The sequence below is a fragment of the Aspergillus oryzae genome, chromosome 4, assembly GCF_000184455.2.
Source record: "Aspergillus oryzae RIB40 DNA, chromosome 4".
Classification (NCBI taxonomy): domain Eukaryota; kingdom Fungi; phylum Ascomycota; class Eurotiomycetes; order Eurotiales; family Aspergillaceae; genus Aspergillus; species Aspergillus oryzae.
In genome coordinates, this window is record NC_036438.1 from 658,112 (window position 1) to 677,501 (window position 19,390).

Genomic DNA, 19,390 nt, shown 5'->3' on the forward strand with positions numbered 1-19,390 from the left:
GAGTCAACAGCAGACGACACGAGGAGATGCCCCCCAGAAAGCCACCGAAGCATACGAGAAAACCGGGGAAGGAAAAGCACTAAAAGCACTAAGACGGAGACTAAAGGTCACGAGTGGATGGCTTTAGCCATCCGTCAGGCCACAGGGCGACGGGGGGAGAAGGCCCGGGAGATGGTAGATAATCTCCTCATGAGGCAAACTTGGTCTAGGGCTCCGCCGAGATCCAGGTTTAGAATGACAAGACGACGATCCGTTTTAATACCCGCTTTCTTGTCCACAGGCCTGAGTGATGGATAGAAAGATGTGGAGTCGTAGCAGTTGATTTAGAATTGAACAAGCCAATAAATGACAAGGAAAGGACAGAAGAAAAAAGGCGGGGAAAAAGGTCCCTCACTTTCGGATGAGGTGTGCCTGCCGGGGCTGCGTTCCGGATCGTCAGGTCAAGGTGGAGAGGGTGATTGGTGATCAGGATTTGTTTTGGCCTTTCAATATCTCCGAGTAGTTGTTTTTATTGTTGGAATAGCATTCTCAACAAAATCATTGTTATAGGAAATGAATGACCCGGCAGATGTTCAATCAAGAACACATTGATTTATTTAAAGTATGAAACGTGGGGGAAGTGCCGGCATCACTATCTGCCTGGGGCACTCAACCCATGTCATGTGCGTACGCCTATATATTGCACTTCCAGGGATACATAGACTCAACGCGATGGAATTGACTCTGGGGTAGCCTATGTCAGTCAGTATATGTAATACATGCCGATGTACAAGTCTACTCCATCAAAGCACGTCCGAGACTAGTGTATGCACCTATAATCACAGTCTACACGCCAACATGCTGTCAGCAGATTCAACGGAAGAATAAACAATAACAGCACTATTAATACAAGTTTACAACGGTTTTAGTCGAAACTGCCCGACTCTAGTCCGACTCTTGCAATCCACCTCTCTTTCTCAATTTGCCTCTGAGCAGATTCGTCCTTTAATTAAATCCCTCGATCGCTCGGAGAAGAGGCAGAAGCCGACGGAAGATGTAGTAGAATTTCCCCGCTAGGCTGCTGGTGTGCAGGAACCCTGTCTGATGCTCCAACTTGAACCTTCCTAACCGACCTGCAGGTTGTCGGTGCTACTACTTAGTAGTAATAGTACTAGTAGTAGTAGTAGTAGTACTACGGCGTGAAGTAGTACTCCGTAAGTAGGACTTTGCTGCAACATCCCTTTCATCTGCTCTCAAACACGCCCACCATGTCTTGGCGGGTATTCCTCTTTTGTCCGACATTTTGCCTAAATTACCCCGGAAAAACACAAAAAAGTTTACTTTGGCATGTTTACTACTACTAAGTAATAATGGAAAGGGTTCATCACAAGCCACAGAATTTTGAGTTTGCATATGTTATTTTGTATGTACAATGATCACAGCCTTTCGCGTCTGTGATAGCCTTCGCATATATAAACATAAATGCAGAGTTAGTCATACTGTACATGTTACCCGATGTCCAACGCCAGATCTATCCACGTGAAACATACATTATACATCAATCACCAACAGTGGCCAGAAAACCACTGCATAAAGAAAAAAGGGAAAAATACACAAGGTGAAGAGAGGGAGAGAGTTTTGTAAAAGATGCAACAGATACACAGAATGGGGATATCACTAATCATGCTCAAACGAGGCAACGCTTAGGTAGGTGAGCGAGGAACTAGGGCGCAGACGATCCCGTCCCTCTAATTTTATTTTTCATCGATCGCGCCAAAGCGAACGCCAACCCAATGTGTTCAAACTCCCGTCCAACTTGAAGGAGGGCCCGCTCAGCCAACCAATGGTTGATTCTTCAGGAGAAGAAATATTCACTGTCTCGGATACGCGTGATGTCCCACTCTCCTTTCCGAGGTACCTCGCGGAAGCGCAACGGCAACCAGAGCCAAGTGTGGACAGCACCGCGCCTTTTCTTCTTCGGCTCGTCAATCTCATCCAGATCGGCTTCAGCAGTGGCGTCTTCGGTGTTCGCCTTCGGGCCAAGAACGTCGTCAAAATCGGTCATTAGACTCTCAATGATTGGGTCTGAGGAATCCGCATCCATGCCGGAAGTTTTCCGCTCTGCTGCTTCCAGATTCTCCGGGACATGGCCGACAACGGTCTCACCAAGGGAGCTCGAAATAGCAAGATCCTCATCGGCACCGCCGGCCTGCTCAAAGACACTAGCGGGAGTGACCATTGCGCGTCCCTGAGCTTGCAATTCCGGATCGTCCGATTGCAAAAGCTTTTGTCTCTTGTACTCCTCCAAGAGTTCCTGCACCTTAGCTTGTTTGTGGTTTGCACGTCTACGGTGAGCTCGGATAGCCTTTCCAATCTTGCTCGAGACGTTGACCTTCGCAAGGAACAGATTCTTGCCATAACGGACTTCAAACTCCGCCGCGAGCCTCTTCACAACATCGTCAGAGTGCATGCGAACGAAAGCCTCTCGGAGAATATTGTTCATAGAATCGACATCGCAGGCATGGGTCCAGAAGGAGTCATGGACCGCCGAAAAGCTGAGACCAGCCCGGTCGCAGGCAATAGCCGACATCATCATGTGGGTAGCGTCGAGGGAGTGAATAAAATTCGGTGGGAAAGCCTGAAGTTGCTTGCGCTTGGAAACGACATCGTCCGAGCCCATGTCGACAATGCTTAAATCCTGTAGAGTAGTCCGAACGCGTCGAGATTTTCGAACACGGTAAGGCTGGACAACAGGCAAACCTAGAGGAGTGGTCCAGATCACAGTGGATCTGAACTTCTGAGCTGGGTCGTTGGCTTTCCTGATCAAGCCCCCGTCTGATTGTGTAGGGCTCAAAGCTTCTTTTGCGATTTCCTCGATCTGTTCAGGAGAGAGAGATTGCGTGATACGACTTGCGCAGTCTCCAAGCCAGTATTGGATTTCATGAGCTCCATTGAACATTGTGCCTAAAGCCTCGAAAATCTTCCGAGCAATGTATAACGAACCGCCCTTCGTGTCATCGGCCGAAAGCTCTGGGTAGTGGTCAACAAGCTGTTTGCGCACTTGCTTCATAGCTCCCATAAAGGTGACACCGTAGACGTTCGTCATGACAGTCTGCTTGACAATCTTACGGGTGATCTTCCCGTCAAGCAACTTCGCAATTGGGATACCCTCTTTGGCTTCACGGGCGACGGCCTCCTTAACAAATTCAGCGACACCAGAATATACATCGGATGGGCGGTCGGACGGCTCCAAGTTCACTTGCTGAGCGCCCACCTTATCACCACCAAGCGCTGCGTAGTGTTGCAGTCCATTGCACGAGCCATCTTGATGGATAGGTAGTCGCGATGGATATTGAGTAGGATCCGGGTGCTGGAGAGCGTTTCTCAGCTCACAGCAGGCGGCTAAGCATTGCCATGGATCCTCTGCGTCAAGCCACCAACGTCTGCCGTGTAGACCTTTGTTTGCCGAATCAAGAACTTCGTCCAAGTGATCCATTGTCCATTGTTCGCGTTCCGACAGGCTGGCCTTGTCAAAGCCAGCCAAGTTTGCAATCTGAATCTTCAGCCATCTCAGGCCACGAGCGCCCAGCGGCTTAGCTTCGCTGAAAAGGAGGAGTCCTCGAGCATTGTCCGCACCCATTTGGTTAAGGTAGGGTGGAAGCGGGTAAGCACGACCACGGAAGTCCATGTTATGGGGAAGATAGAAAGTATCATTTCTGTACGCACGCGCAACTTCTAGTTGAAAATTTTGGAAGCATCGGTTGGAATGCATGCCGGATCGTCTATTTTCGATCTCACGCATAGCGTTATCCCACTTCTTCTCGGCAGCGAGACCCTCTTCGGGAGCTGGCTTAGGTGGGGGAGGAAGGTCGGGGTTTAAGGGCGCAAGGCTGGCAATAGCTTCTCCCGAGTTCCATGCCTCAAGCATGACCTCGAATACGTCACGATTGATCCTCCACCCAGTTCTTCCAAGAATATTCAAACCCTCGCGGACCTGTTCCAAACCATTGTTCTCCATCGCTGCTTTGATATAAGATGGTTGTAGAGTCTCGCCCGGTGTTACGCGTACAATGCTGCTCTGATAAATGAAATATCCACCATCTTTAGGACCGTTCCACGGCTTTGGTTTACAGATCATGGGCAACTGACGACCTAGCACATCTGCGGTAGGTTCCCTAGCAACGATCTGAACAACTTCTGGGTGTAAATGAACGTATCCCGACTTCTTCCCCCAGTTAATTTGATAGGAGTGCTGGAATGCGGGTTGCATGACGATCGTTTTCTTATCTGTACGTGGATGCTCCGTTAAGACAGGAACCTTCCCGACATCGAAAAGGAAACTCATTAAGACGGCTCCGACTTTAGCTTTCACCCTAGGGGGCCAGATAGCTGCCGGGTCCTCCTTTTCGAAATCGTGCACTATCTTCTGCCAGGATGCTCGGCCGTCCTTCTTTTTGCGACCAGCAAGAATTTCCCGAAGTGCTTTTAGGCGACGGGCATCTCCCGTCTGCTGCTTTTTAAGGGTCATTTCAGCTATGAGTTCGTCTTGCAGGTCTTTCCCAATCCCAGTGGCAATTGCAGAGACCTTGATTCCTTTTTCCATTCCTCCGCGAGAGAAGGTAGATATAACGGCGAGAATAGTGAGCGCGGCCAACCTTTCCGGGTCCAGACTCCGCAGATAAACTCCGTAGTCATAACGCTCTTTCTGCTCGAAAGTTCTAATGGGATTGGCCTCCGCTTCATCAACAAGCTTGAGTTCTTCTTGGATCCTGGATACAAGGCCCATATGCCACTGATTCATGATGGTACCTAGCTTTTTTCCACCGCCAGTCATATCCAACCCTGACTTTTGCATCTGAGTAAACTCTTGGCGCCATCGTTCAAGTGAAGTCCGTATTGAATCCGTCTCTAACTGTCGCTGTCTGAGTTGATTATATAATTCTAACTTTTCCTCTTCCGTATAATTGGAGTCAGTTGGAAAAGCGACATCAGAGCCAGTGGAGAACATTGAGAGAGAGTCCTGCAAAGATGAAAGCCCAAGGCCTTTCTGATCAACAGGTCTAACAGCCGGGACCTCGTCTGTGATGGACTCTGGATTATTGGCAATGTCTGAGTGTATACTGCCAATCGCAACACGTCGAAGGTCAGAGGAACAAATCTAGTGAAAAGAATTGTGTCAGCGCCAATGTCTTCTTTCCCGCACACCTCATAAAGTTAGAGCGAAAGCAAGAATGGGATATACAGACCTCTGACAGTTCGCCTAGCTCTAATTCCGAAAGAACTGGAACGGCCAAAACCTCTTCCTCGACACCCGCTGTCTTCGCGAAACTCCAATATCTGCGAACTGCTCTATCTCGCTTAGCACCATGTAGCATACGTAGTGCCATCCGAATCATGATCGCATATGTTCGCGCATCCGGCTGAACGCCCCCGTGAGCCATGTCAACTTCGAACCATCTTTGCAAGGGCAAGACTAAGTTGTGTTGCCTTGTCACAACCATGTGTGACACCATCTCCTCCAGATAACGGTTATGAATAGCCAGATACTCAGGCGAACCGATCGGAAAATACTCCCCGAGACGGGTGACGAGATTGGCAGCCCGATCTATTCGGCCAACTTTCAGGGAAATGTCCAGATTTGCCATCATCTCGTCTTCATCACCACCGATACCCTTGTGCTTTTTGAGAGCTCTCGGTCTTGTCTGTAGAAGGTCGTCTATGATTATTAATGATGAAGCATTGAACCCCTTCGAAATGGGTGGGAAAAGAGAAGCCATTTGTGCCGGTTGGTCATACCGGTGACCGGCTGTGTATGAGGAGTTCTCGAATGGAGGGTACGGTGGTTGTTCAACGGCGGAGTGGTCTGCCGCCGTAGCGAGATACCGATTTGATTGTAAAGATGGTTGACGGAGACGATCGGGGGAAACATTGACAGACGCGTTGACAAAAGAATTCGAGCGACCTAGATGGGAGTGAAACCGCAGGGCGGCCAAAGATGGCGACACCAAACGCCCTTTAGAAACCCGGAGATGAGACGCTGCATTTTTCTGACGAGCAATTCGGGATAACATGATTCAGTAGTTTTCGCTGAAGCAACTGGATAAATTAAGTATACGATGTAGAGGTACGTAAAGAAAGAAAATTATGGAAAGAAGGCAAAAATTATGCAAGAACAAAATTCATTAGTATGCGAATATGCGCAAGAAGGATTCAATAAATGACAACGAACTTCCTGTCAGCGGAATATATCTGCTGACAAGCCGTCCTGCAGCCCTTCACCAGTTTATAAGAGATGGGTAAAGAAAGAAGGGGGTGTGAAGGTCTGATGAAGGCGAAAAGGTCGAGATGCCGTAGTTCCTGGACGGAGAAATCGGGGGAAAAATACTCGGATCCTCAAAGGGGAGATAAGGCACGTGTGTGCACGTGATTTGATTATCGTGTTTTTCTTCGGCTTCTCATTTGCGGGATCGCGTCCACATCGTAGACCTATCAACTTAAAAGGTGGCAATCGTCAACGATTTTCCCAGATTTTCGACCAGATTCCTCTGCAACAAAGCTGTTCAAATTTTCTGTATTATGTACTCATTTCTTACTGTTATAAGGTCAGAGTTTTGTGCCTGCTTTTTATAGAGTTCAGGTACCTATATCATCAATTTTATCTATAGCATGCATCGCATACTATCAATCATTCGACCATATGTCGCACGCTCCATGCATTTTTGGGGATATTCTCATGAGGCCATTCGTAAAGTCTATCTTTGTACACGTACAAAGTTTAATTATTGCTCTTCAGTACTGCTCCTAGAAGAACTCCCTCTTCCATTCTGCTTCATCCGGTTCTGCTTCATAGCCCATCCAGTCATCTCTGGGTTCGCCGGGTCAATGCGCGGCGCACTCATCTTATCCAGATAGTCCTCACTATCGATAGCCGATTCCAATTGTGGTAGATTTTCTAAATCTTGGTGCATCATGTAGCTTTCATATACTTGCCATGACTCCTCAGTCTTAGAGTACCTCGAATCAGCAGAGCCTCTTGGAAGAAACGAACCCATCACGGAACAAATACTCACCTCGGCATCGACCCAATCATAGCTACCCCATTTCTCCTCCTGCATTTTCTTCAAGAGATCCAGATTGCCAGCCAACTGACTCGCCTGGTCATCTTCAGCCGCTTTAACCTTGATATCAATCGCGCGAGCCTCATTCCCACCACCCTCATCATCATCCTTTTTCTTTCCCTTCCCCTTGGCGGGAAGCTCATCTAACGCATCAAGGTGATGAAGATGAGGATGCACCTGCACAACCGCTGAAACAGGCGACAGATGAAGATTATCTATAACCATCATTAGCACCCACCTGCAAGACCAGCAAAGAAGCCTAGCGCAGCAACTCACTCCCCCGGAAAGCAGCCAACATATAAACTGGATCTCCCTCCTCAGGAATCTTAATGCGACCGCCCAACGTCTGCACCCGTAATAAAGAAGCCGAGTCTCCATTTCCCATGCCGCCCATTTCCACATCCCCACCGGCTTCCATCTTCACCTTATTCCCGCTAGCAAGGGAGCCGCCGCTGAAACCACCCGCCATGCCGAATGCGCCGCCCTCTTGCGAGCTGCGACTTTTCTTCAGCGCATCGCCGTACTTCAGACCTTTATTCACGTCATAGTTCATGCGGGTGTTGATCGGGACGTCGACTTCGACAAGCCCGGTTTTCGGTTTTAGGCGGAAACTGGTGGGCTTTTGGCCGTGGCGGTCGTCATAGGGGTAGTCTGGTAGTCGGTCGAGATATTGGAGGACGTAACGAGAGATTTCGGAGTCTGTGAGATAGACGTCGTAGGATGCGATGACGGGGTCTGAGGAGTCCATGGTGTGGATATGGGGCTTTGGGCAATGAATGGATCGGCCGACTAAGGTCGTATCATTGGATGGATAATATTTGTTAGAATTGAACAGGAGCGCAGTAAATCGTGCGCAATTGACTGCTTTTCTCTTCAATTTTTTCCATATCGGGGCGGCGGGGAAGTGATAAGGGTAGAAAAGTGGAGCACACCGCCTTCCATTCTAATGACTTATATAAGGGAACCTATAAATGATGTCTCTTACTCTCTAAGAGGACGGCACTATATAGTCGGGAAGTATGGCATGAGTCCTTTCATGGCTAAGCCCAAATGGATATTATGCAATTATAACGTAGCACGTAAAAGTTAATGGCTGTTACTGGCGTCAATAATTTCCCACAGTAGTACATGAAGATTTATGGAATTGGACTGATCCAAGTCAAATGCTTTTGGACGTGAGCGTATACAGGCATACACAGAAGCAAGCAACGATGGCAACAACTCAAACTAACTACATCAAAAATTCATGGCTCACAAGGCAATGGTGGAATCTAAAACAATGCAACTGACGTAGTTAAAGATGGTCATGACAATCAAAGCGAAGCACAACATAACTCAAAGCAATTTATTTACCCTCTTTTTATTCCAGATTCTAATTCTTTACTCGTCATCTTCGTCTTCGGCAACCTGTTTTATGTCGTTAGGTGGGAGGCCTGAATATGTGTGATAACGAGGATTAACTTACTCCTTCATGGAAGTTGCGTCCATCAGTAGTTTCCTTGATAACGCCAGCACGAATACACCAGTCTCCGAACCTCTCAGGCTCTTCGCCATCTGTATTGCGCTCAAGTGCGTACCGCTTGAGGAGACCCTTCATGATATCCAAAATCTCATCCTCCTTGATAGAGGAGCGATACAACTTGTTTAGACGTTGTCCGTGGTAGCCACCGCCGAGGTACATGTTGTAGGCACCGTACGCTTTACCGACGAAGGCAGCTTCGGCGAGCCAGGGCCTGGCGCAACCGTTGGGGCAACCTGTCATACGCATGACAATGCTGTCTCTAGCCAGACCCACCTCTTCGAGCGTAGACTCGAGCTTAGAGATGAGAACTGGCAGGTAGCGCTCAGACTCGGCCATGGCCAAGCCACAGGTGGGGAAGGCAACACAAGCAGACGAAGAAAGACGCATACCACTGAAAGAGGTGTTGTCGAGCTTGTACTTGGCCATCAATTCCTTGATCGCAGGGAGGTCTTCATCCTTGACGCTGGAAAGAATCAGATGCTGATTACCGGTGAGACGGAACTCGCCCTTGTCAAGCTTCGCCAGTTCACGCAGACCGGTGCGCATCTGGAAGTCGGCAGTATCCTCAATTCGCCCGTTCTCGATGAAGAAAGTGAAGTGGTTGAGACCCTTCTCGTCCTTCAGCCAGCCAAAGGTATCAACGTTGGAAGCAAACTTGAAAGGACGAGGTTCAGCAAACCGTAGGCCGTCTGGAAGAAGAGCCTCCACCTTCTCCTTGAAGACCTCAACGCCCATGTCGTCGATAGTGTACTTCAGACGTGCATGCTTGCGGTTCTGACGATCGCCGTGATCACGTTGTACCAGCATAATTTTTTCACAAACGATGTGGGCTTGATCGGCGGGTACATATCCAAACATGCGGCCGGTCTGAGGATATGTCTTCTTGTTGTTGTGAGTGCTACCCATGCCACCACCAGCGAGAATGTTGAAACCTTCCAAATGTCCGTCGGATCCCTTGATGGCGATCAAACCAATATCATGGGCATACACATCGGTATCGTTGTGAGGAGGAATAGCAATGGTGATCTTGAACTTACGGGGCAGGTAAGTAGGGCCGTAGAGGGGTTCGTGATCGACAACAGCATCTCCAGCGACTTGAATCTTCTTATCATCGTCATCCTTCAGCCAGATCTCATGGTAGGCTGTAGTAGAAGGGAGAAGATGGTCGCTGATCTTCTGCGCGACAGTATGCGCCTCGCGATGGAAGAAAGAGAGCTCTGGGAGGGAGCTGCACATGACGTTACGGTTGACGTCACCGCAAGCTGCAATGGTAGTCATGAGTGCTTTGTTAATGGCACGCATCGCGCCTCGGAGGTTACGCTTGATGACACCGTGGAATTGGAAGGTTTGTCTAGTCGTGAGCTTCATGGTCTCGTTACCATGGGAGCTGCTGATAGCATCCATTTGCAGCCACTGGGTAGGAGTAGCAACACCACCAGCAAGCCTGCAACGGATCATGAAGCTGTAGGCGGGCTCAAGGCCTTGGGCTTTGCGCTCATCGCGCACATCACGGTCGTCTTGCATATAGGTGCCGTGGAACTTGGTCAACTGCTGGTCGCTTGCAGAGATAGCACCAGTACTCTCATCCAACAGACCCTCAGCAATGGTACCGCGAAGGTAGTTAGATTGGATCTTAATGTCCTCATTTGTCAAAGGTGCGGGCTCTTCAGGAAGACCCTCGACTTTGTCCACCCCCAGGGACTGCCAAAGGCGTGGCTCCCATTCGGAGTAACCAGTCTGGTAAGCGTCTGGGTCCTGATCGTCACCAAGTCCGATATCAGTGAGCTTACGTCCGCCCAAAAAGGCAACTCGGGCATCAAGATCCTTGGCGGGCTTGTTGTAATAAATCTTATCTTCCTTGCGGGGCCAGTAGTGGCTATCACCAAGACCAAAAACAGAGTAGTTAATAGTAGACAAGTCAAGATCACCAGAGTTCTTCACGAATTCCCACAGACCACGGCCGTTGACGGGGAACTCTCCCTGGCCCGCGGTACTGGTGATAAACACCACGTTTTCCTCAGTAGACAAATCCTCAGCGGGGTAATCATCCATGGCCATGACCATAGTCTTCAGTCCCCTAGCGCGACCACGGTTTCCAAGACGCTTTGCCAGGTTTTGGGCATTGCCATTGTCCGACGCGAATAGGATAGTCAAGGGTGCGCCGAAAAGACCTTCGAGTAGCTTCTCATAAGAGTCCTTAGCTTTGCGCTTCTGAAGGGCCCGGACTTCGGTGCCGTAGGATTCAGAGAGGACAGAAGAAAACTTGGGATGACGGTTCATAAGCTGGCTGAGTTGGTTGTCCCTACGAAGGAACTCTTCAAGTTCACGCTTGATACGCTCCGAATCCAGGGAGAACTTGGGTTCATTGTTCTCCTCGTTTCCGGGGTTCCAGCGGTACAAAGGCCAGTATCCAAGGTCGATGGCCTTCTTGGTTTCCTGGAGAACAGTCAAGGCAGAATCGTCCTCCTGGTTGTACGGCAAGTATGCAACAACTACGGAGGGGCCCTTGAACTGTTCGGCCTCAGCCATAGCCTGGAGAACCTGAGTGTAGGAGCCGTACACGGCAACAGAGGCAACGTAGGCATTGCCGTAGTTCATGGCATAAAGGCCAATATCCTTCTTTCTGCGTGTGGGATCAGCTGCAGTGCGTTCCGAGTAAGGCTGGGAATCAATAACGAGCATGTTAACATTGGCGCCGGAGGCAAGGACATGGTGGACACCCGAGTTTCCAAGATCATAGGCCCAGGCATCGGAGCCAACGAGCCACCGAGACTCATCAAAGAAAAGCTTCTTGGATTCTAGGAGCTGCTTGGCCAACGGGGAATCATCCTTCGAAAGGTGATCAATAACATCTGGAGCCAATCTGTTGGCCTTGGCTGCATCGCCTGCACTGAGAGCCCAGTTTGAAAGGGACGTCTTCGGAGCATCAGTGGCAAAGGTACCAGCCTTTGATGCTTCTTCAACCTCCCGCACAAAACGGCGACGGTGTTCCATCCTTGCAATCAAGGAACCAAATCCATATTCAGGGCTGGCTGCAATGGTGGAAGAAACACCGGCATGCTTCGAATCCAACTGGTTGGCAATGTGCAAACGCTCCCCGAAGAGCTGATTTAAGATCTTCAGATAGGCATTTTCGAGATGGGGCTGCTCTAGGGCAGTCTCAAGTGTTGGAACCTTGGAGCTACCGACTTCGAGGTTCTGAATAGGGGAGGGAGTGTCCAGGTTCTGAGCAATGCCGCGGAGCGCCTGAATGGCAGTAGATGGCTCAACATACCCGAGTCTGTAACCGACAATTTGTGGAGCACGTCCACCAGCAGTGGTAGGGGTCAAGCTTGACAACAGATCCATGAACGAAGGACCCCATCTTGTAGTTTTGCGGACTTGTTCCAAAACGGCGATCTTTTCAACCGAGGCCGGAATTGAGTTCACAATCTGGCCACCCACCCAGGGTCGGTACAACCGCGCAGTGATAAGTCCGATGTTCTTGAGCTCGCTGGCGGTGTCTTCCTTGGACAGAGCATCTACAAACACTCCGGTGGAGCCAAAGATAAAGAGAGCAGATTTCGCATCTGAAGGACCAGTGTACTCAACCGCACTGTAGTTGCGACCAACCAATACCGACAAGGTGCGCCAGATCTGAGAAGTCCACTCGAAGATGTCTGCGGCACTAACTGCCCTGACAGAAGAAGCATCCACGGTTGTTGCAGCAGAGCTAGTAGCACGGCTATCAACGCTGCTATCTCTTCTTGAGGAGCCAACGGACGAGTTGTCAACGCTAACACTCGAAGGCGTCTGAGATGGCTGTGCAGGGGTAGCAGCACCCTCGGGTGTCTTAGTGTTCTCTACAACTTCATCAGTTACGGTGGCCACCCGTCCAGAGTCAGTGTACAATGTCTGGGCACCAAGTCCAGTGGAGTGAGTAGCATGGTGTCCGCCCAAGTTCAGAACACTCTGGATCACATTCACATCCTCCTCTGCGATGGGCTCGTCGCGAGCAGAATTGGCGGGGTCAAAGAAATGAATGACGCCTTTTCCAGATTTGCGTGCCAAAGCATGAGCAGTGATAGAGATATCTTGTGCCTCTTGGACAGTCTCAGAGTGCAGGAATGCGAAGCCACATTGCCGTATTGAGCTGATTACCGAGTAATCTGGGAATGGAGAAGGCTCCAAGGCGACGTGGATGACAATGGGGAAGTTCGCTAAGCGGTAGAGGTGAGGGATAGAAGAGAGGAGGACAGAGGAACTAGAGACAACAGAAACCACATCTCCAGTCTGCAAAGGGTGGAAAGCAGAGAGGAGAGGATCTTCATTGTATCGTACCGAGACCACCTGATGAACTTGTCAATTCACTGTCCGAACTTGAACGCTGCATTCCAGTATCACTCACGTCAGGTACACCCTTGGGCAGGATACTGCGCGCCTTTTCTTGCTTAAGAGCCTTCAGTGGCTTGCTAAACCAAGAATCTGTCTGCAGGGATGGCTGGACGGAGACCACAATGTCGCTAGTGAGATAAGCGACTCTCGCCACTGCGATGTAAATTAGCATTCCATCACCAGCTCGTAGACAGACAATGATAGCATAACATAGTCAAGAATACGATCAACGGATAACGAATCGCAAAAAGAAAGAAAGGGAATGACTCACCTGCCTCTCCGGCAGTTGAAACGGGCGCCATGTTGGCAATTGCCAGTTGCGCTATGTAGAGCGCAAAGGTGGGATGATACTAATGGTATATAGAGTAGATATCACCGCATACGGTGACTCCACACTCAAATTGAGCTCAATCGATGAGGGGAAAGGAGGGAAAAAGGAAGGGAAAGTGACAGTCTTAAGGACATATAAAAAATTAGCTTGATTCTTTCCTGTTTATCCTTACGATTTTCTTCAAAATTAAAGCAGCGATTTTGTTCCCCATAGACTTTCTCCGCCATCGGGGTTGGATCAGCAACATTCTTATTGGACTGCGATCACGACATCGATGCAAACGTGCGCGGGCGGTGGGTGCAAACATCCTTAATTGGGTCAAGTGCGGGCAGCAGGTCGAGCACGTCAGTTCTTCAGCGGGCTTTGCTTCGGCAGAATGCTGATAGGCCGGTTACTTTTACTCTGGACGATTAATCTTTTGAGATCTCGTGTTGCAGCCGAACGTGCAAGACTATCCACTCTTCAGCCTCAGTAATGAATCTTTAATGAACATAATTGAAGGAAGATTGCTCTGTAAGAAACTGCACAACATAGATGATATATATGTATCCCATAATTGCCCTCCATTCCATTAACAGGAGACCGATCAGTATTTGATCCATTCGGCGCTTATTACAAAGGCGATTTCCTCTCGGGCGAGAGACTCCTGGCGTGGTTAATGGTCAGCTGAACAGTGAATGCCAACAACCCATTATATGGTGAATCGAGAACCATTGTTTCAAACCCCGACTTATCCTTTACCATTTAGTTTCTCCAACATAAAGGAGTAAGGGAACAAGGTCTTTAATAAGAATAAAAGAACAAAAGAGAACGAAAATGAGAAGTTACAAAGTACGTCATACAATTGAGTGCTATGCCCTGTGTGGTGACTAGTTATCTTTTGTCATTCATGATAGAACATTATGCGATTCCCTGATATAGTGCATGAAAACTGAGCCTCAAGACGCCAAATATGAAAACAAACCCATATAAATATCAATGTACAAGTCCCAGACGCCAGGGGCCGCATCTAAAAAACCAATTCTTTCGTCCCTATAGCCGAACAAACACACCGTTCTCTTCCATAACGGCTTCTATTGGCCGAACGTACCTTTACGCGAAGGAAAATCGGACTCCGTCTTATTTCCGCACCGAAGAGGAAAGAAAAAAAAAACCTCTGAGCATTATCGAGTCATTAGACCCTCGTGGCCAAATGACTAGTAACCAGCGATTTGTAGATCATCTCACCATCTTAGTGATATAAATTTATAACGAAAACCACGTTATGTGAATTGGGTAAGAGGCGAGGCTGTTGACACCAGAGCCTCGTCGCTTATGAGGCAGGCGTCCGCAGTACGAAGAGGATCATTGGCATCAGTCTCCTCTGCCAAGGGCACCCACGTTGTGTGGATTTGGACGCAATTCCTTCTATAAGGAAGGATCTGAACTTGAATGGATGACCTGTAGCGGATCGATGACTTCCGGTCGCTTCTGCTTACCTAGTTTCGCTCCAGTCCTGCATTTTGACGTTCATACCCGGTACCTCATAAGTGGGTTGTTGTAAGGCAGCCGCCTGGACAGCCGACTGAGAAGGTTGTGGAGGGCCCGTTCCAGATCGACGTCTCCGTTCTCTTTCGAGGGGACCGGGAAGCTCGGTGCTCTCGCGGCGAGCACGGAACCGCCGTCCGATAGTATCCATCCAGTTACCATCCTCATCCTCGCCTAACCAATAATTGCGACCAACGCTAATCATAGCGCGACCAAGTTTTCCCTTCCAACCTTGACCATCAGGAGTGTAAGGCGAGAACGGCTCCTTATCGATATCAGCGACGCTAGCCACACTGGCGATGGAAGTGTTCCGGCTATGAGTTGGGAGCTGAGTGTGACGAGGCACAGCGATATAAAGACGTAGAGACTGGCGAGCAAATGCCAGCATGACAAGAACAAAATATGCACGGATGATCCATAGCGAGCAGATGAAGACAATGCTTTGGAAACTTTCCGGCTGGGTAACCGCGTTGCCTAGGCCATCGGGACTTCTGGCATACTGGGCGCCCTGGGAAGATGGCGAATCGTACTTCGGGCTGGTGAAGCCGGCCGTTTGAGCAATCGTCTCACCACCGGGCCCGGAGGCATTTCCACTCTCGTAATGTTGAGAAATGACAAGGAACCATGTTACACCAAAAGCAGCTGTATATGCGGCGTTGATGACGCTATCGAAGAGGTAGAGCCAGGCGAGAGCGAGACATTGCAGAGGTGATTGTTTTCGGATATGTGGGAAGAGCAGTGTTGCGACGCCGAGAGCGAGCAGGGAGTAAAGGTACATGGACAGCTGGACGGGTGAAAGGTGGTAGCCGGTTAGGAGCGCAAGCAACCCGTAAAGGCCGCTAATTTTGTTCAAAAGCAAGGATAACGTGATGAGAGAAGCGCCCGTCTGCAGGCTCATGACATAGAGGAATGTCTGTTGTACTCCGGAGGTTCATTCTTAGCACCATCGATTAATCTAGACACGGAACGGGAAGGCCTTTTATCACGAAATTTTAATTTCTGACATACCTCTGGCCGCGGGATGCGGAGAAAACGGGTTGGTGAGAACCCCATCTCTGATATCGCCGATGGGCTGCTGTAGGAGTGGCACAAGCAATGGGAGGATGCAGTAGAAAAGGGAAACGGAAATGGAAGCCAATACGTTCAGAAGAGAAGAAAGGGAGAAGGCTGGTTGTCAGCAGCAGTTGGGTCACGATGCCCATGCGGTTGTCACACAGGGGCTTGATTTTCCGGACGATCCGCCCCGCCGATCGCTACTATTTTCGCCTATTGAACGCCAAGAACTGAGCGCTTTAATGACGTTCGGGTACTCCGTCGTCCAATGAATCGTTCAATGTGCAAGTTTTCAATGGCCTGGTTTGAGGACTGAGGGTTGTATGTCCACTATTTCCAGCTATTGCTTCATTGTCAATCTAATGATAGTCTGGCCTACAGTCACTTCCTTCTGCCCTACACCCTACTGAATTTTCGGGCTTTTCTTTCCTGGATGCGCTCTGTCCGCCTAGACAGTCAACATTATTGCATCAGACAATACGAGTACGACGTTCCGAATCTAGCGCAAGTGACCACTGAAGGTTGCTTGAGATTACGAAAATATTCCGAATATGCCTGCCTTGACCTTTTTCTTTCCTTTTTCATTTTTCGCTTTCTCCCGATTACGTTGGCTGGAATTTCTGGACGCCATGTAGTTGCGGAAAGTATGGTAAATAGTATAATATATATGTATCGTAGACGTTGTCCAAAATCTTACAAGAGCCATGACATCTTGGCACCATAACCTCAAATCTGAGCCGTTAAAGATGAAAAGGATATTGCAGAAACCTGAGGGGCAGCAATGGGATGCTGATGCGATGTAGCAAGTAGAACGCCAAATTCTCCCACCAAGCACCAGGCGACCGTGTAGAAAAAACAGGAAAAAGAGAAAAGAAAAAACGGCTTCGATCTAAACACGCTATTCACTCGAGAAGCAAAGGGAGAAAAATGTACAGATTAAGAATGACAGAGCAATATTGACAATCTCAAACCTCATCATTGAGATCGAGGGAACAAATTGGTGAACGTAATCGAAAAATGGCGACCAGGTAGTACATTACAGCTTTCAGCATGCGCATCCATCGTTGGTTGTGGTCTCTTTTGGGTTGATGTTCACATCGATCACTGGAGAGTAACAGTCAGCTTCGTGGAACTTGTAAGTGACGCCGAGGAAACAAACCTTGGCTCTCTCCTCTACTACCTTCGCCTTCCATGCCTGGTAGAGCTTGGGCTATCCGCCGGAAAAGTTGCTTGACGTTATGACCAACCTTGGCGCTAGTCTCGATAAACATCAACCCGTTCTTCTTAGCCTCCTCTTCACCCTGCGCGGTGGTGACCTCGCGCTTGTCGTTAAGATCAGTCTTGTTGCCAACTAGAACAATGATAACATCATTGCCACGCTCCCCTCGTACGTCGTCAATCCATTTCCGGGTATTCTGGAAGGACTTGGCGTTTGAAATATCGTAAACAACAACAGCAACGCTCGAATCCCGAATGTAGGAAGGAATCAACGACCTGAATCTTTCTTGACCGGCTGTATCCCAAAGCTGGAGTCGGACAGTCCTGTCCTCTAGGTACATAGTCTGAAAAAAAAACCGAGTTAACACTGGCATGAGCGATCAAAGTGCATCGAAGGTGGGATCCTAGAATCCAGAGGCTGGCTAGTTGCGGTGAGATATACCTTTGACAGAAAGTCGATTCCGATGGTCGCTTGATATGTATTGTCGAATGAGTCGTACATGAATCTCGTAATCAGGGACGTTTTGCCAACTACATGTCACAATCAGAGACTTGCACAGGCCATAAATTAATGGGAATCTGGCACGTGGTATCCATACCGCTCTGCTCTCCCAAGAACACCAGCCTGTGGTACAGTTAATAATTAATTCAGACTACAGGGAGCTTTGATATACCAAAACGTACTTGAACTTTTTCAAAGGGTTCGAATACGACCCTACAGCGGAAGTGGATGCCATTGTGACAAGAGAAACTTGGTAGAAGTAATGGTAGGATCAGGGGTAGCGGAGGGAAAGTCGCAATTATTTTACGTAGAAGGACTGTGGAAAAGGGTGCGCAAAGGATCTCTAAGGATAGAAGGACATGGAAGGGAGAATATTATCGGAGATCAGACGCAAGACCAAACAAGGCGCCAGAGTTGTTCAAATGGGCGATTTGGGAGGAGTGAAGTCAACTCGAACCCATGGATCGATATGGGGAAACTGTACGGAGTACGGTAAGTAAATGTTATGGACTGACAAGCCAGCATTAAACTCCGACCGCCTTCCGATGACGGATTAAATCCGGCCCGACCCAGCCATCATCAGCGCAAGGTGCGGGTGTTGCTCCAGACGAGTGATCCGGACAAGAGCTCCGCTCCACCGCAGTCTTTCTATCGTTTGCGAGACTTTCGTCAGGCGTCTAAAGACCCTGTACCTTGTTTGCTGCTTCCTCCAGCTTAAAGAATCGGGTCAAAAGTTGGAGGTCACCATGGGTCTCGTCTATCCAGCTGGTGCTGCTACCGTGTCACTCCTGGTGATCGGGGGCTGTGAGTGATCTCATCCAACAAGGGTATTGATATTGTGCGCTAATCAATACTGGCAGATATGCTTTTCCACGGAGATGGCGAACAATTTAATGTATTGAAAGACACATGGATGTTACATATCTTTTATAGGGTGCCTTGTTAACACGTCCTAGGTTGGTCAATTCCTCGAATCGGTATCTCCATATGCTTGGGCAAACATCGGTATCGCGATGTGCATAGGTTTATCAGTCGTTGGAGCAGCGTGGTACGTCCTAATATGGAGCTATGTTTCCTGTTATATCATTACTCATGGCATGCCTATCCAGGGGTATCTTTCTCACAGGTTCATCTATTGTCGGCGGAGGTGTCAAGGCACCAAGAATCCGGACGAAGAACTTGATCTCTATTATCTTCTGCGAAGTAGTGGCTATTTATGGTGTCATCATGGCAATAGTTTTCTCTTCGAAGCTCAATCTCGTCGGCGATGATGAAATCTTCTCCGGCAGCAACCAATATACCGGATACGCACTCTTTTGGGGTGGTATCACTGTGGGCATGTGCAATTTGATCTGTGGTATCTCTGTCGGTATCAATGGAAGCAGTGCAGCTCTAGCCGATGCTGCTGATGGAAGCTTGTTCGTTCGGCCCATCCGTATTTCTGTCAGAACAGCAAGTGAGCTAACATTTTTGCAGGTTTGTGAAGATCCTTGTTATCGAGATCTTCAGCTCCGTCCTTGGCTTATTCGGTCTTATCATCGGACTCCTGGTGACACAGAAGGCTAACGAATTTAAGTAAGGCCGCTTAATGGTTAACGAGAGGAGGTTTTCTCCGAGAGAGAACCATGCGAGTCGGGGTAGGAACCATTGTATGACTTCTATTTTACAGCTTCACTTTGCTCTGGTGTTCTATTATATACTGCATTATGGCGTATGGATCCGATTTGACTGTAGAGTCTTTTGGGTATGCGTGAATAGCATTGATT

The 19,390-nt window shown here is 48.8% G+C and overlaps 6 protein-coding genes across 6 annotated transcripts; 1 reads left to right on the plus strand and 5 right to left on the minus strand.

Annotated features, from left to right (window-relative positions):
• Positions 1–1,834: 1,834 nt before the first annotated feature.
• AO090012000268 (DNA-directed RNA polymerase) lies at positions 1,835–6,050 on the minus strand (the record flags this gene model as incomplete). The annotated part of the gene is made up of 2 exons (XM_023236400.1): positions 1,835–5,137; positions 5,226–6,050. 2 exons carry the CDS (start codon positions 6,048–6,050, stop codon positions 1,835–1,837), a joined length of 4,128 nt encoding a protein of 1,375 aa, XP_023091329.1.
• Positions 6,051–6,758: 708 nt separating this feature from the next.
• AO090012000270 (uncharacterized protein) lies at positions 6,759–7,845 on the minus strand (the record flags this gene model as incomplete). The annotated part of the gene is made up of 2 exons (XM_023236401.1): positions 6,759–7,312; positions 7,374–7,845. The coding sequence occupies 2 exons, from the start codon at positions 7,843–7,845 to the stop codon at positions 6,759–6,761; spliced, it is 1,026 nt and encodes a 341-aa protein (XP_023091330.1).
• Positions 7,846–8,477: 632 nt separating this feature from the next.
• On the minus strand, positions 8,478–13,295 carry AO090012000271 (sulfite reductase (NADPH) subunit beta; the record flags this gene model as incomplete). Its single annotated transcript, XM_001727262.1, has 4 exons — positions 8,478–8,504; positions 8,563–12,948; positions 13,007–13,146; positions 13,265–13,295. 4 exons carry the CDS (start codon positions 13,293–13,295, stop codon positions 8,478–8,480), a joined length of 4,584 nt encoding a protein of 1,527 aa, XP_001727314.1.
• A 1,503-nt stretch (positions 13,296–14,798) lies between these two features.
• On the minus strand, positions 14,799–16,053 carry AO090012000272 (inositol phosphorylceramide synthase regulatory subunit KEI1; the record flags this gene model as incomplete). Its single annotated transcript, XM_023236402.1, has 2 exons — positions 14,799–15,690; positions 15,860–16,053. 2 exons carry the CDS (start codon positions 16,051–16,053, stop codon positions 14,799–14,801), a joined length of 1,086 nt encoding a protein of 361 aa, XP_023091331.1.
• Positions 16,054–16,949: 896 nt separating this feature from the next.
• Positions 16,950–17,859, minus strand: AO090012000273 (Rab family GTPase YPT6; the record flags this gene model as incomplete). Its single annotated transcript, XM_001727264.3, has 5 exons — positions 16,950–17,008; positions 17,064–17,466; positions 17,565–17,653; positions 17,722–17,747; positions 17,807–17,859. 5 exons carry the CDS (start codon positions 17,857–17,859, stop codon positions 16,950–16,952), a joined length of 630 nt encoding a protein of 209 aa, XP_001727316.1.
• Positions 17,860–18,370: 511 nt separating this feature from the next.
• AO090012000274 (H(+)-transporting V0 sector ATPase subunit c'') lies at positions 18,371–19,203 on the plus strand (the record flags this gene model as incomplete). Its single annotated transcript, XM_001727265.3, has 5 exons — positions 18,371–18,428; positions 18,485–18,519; positions 18,581–18,672; positions 18,734–19,042; positions 19,101–19,203. The coding sequence occupies 5 exons, from the start codon at positions 18,371–18,373 to the stop codon at positions 19,201–19,203; spliced, it is 597 nt and encodes a 198-aa protein (XP_001727317.1).
• Positions 19,204–19,390: the final 187 nt, after the last annotated feature.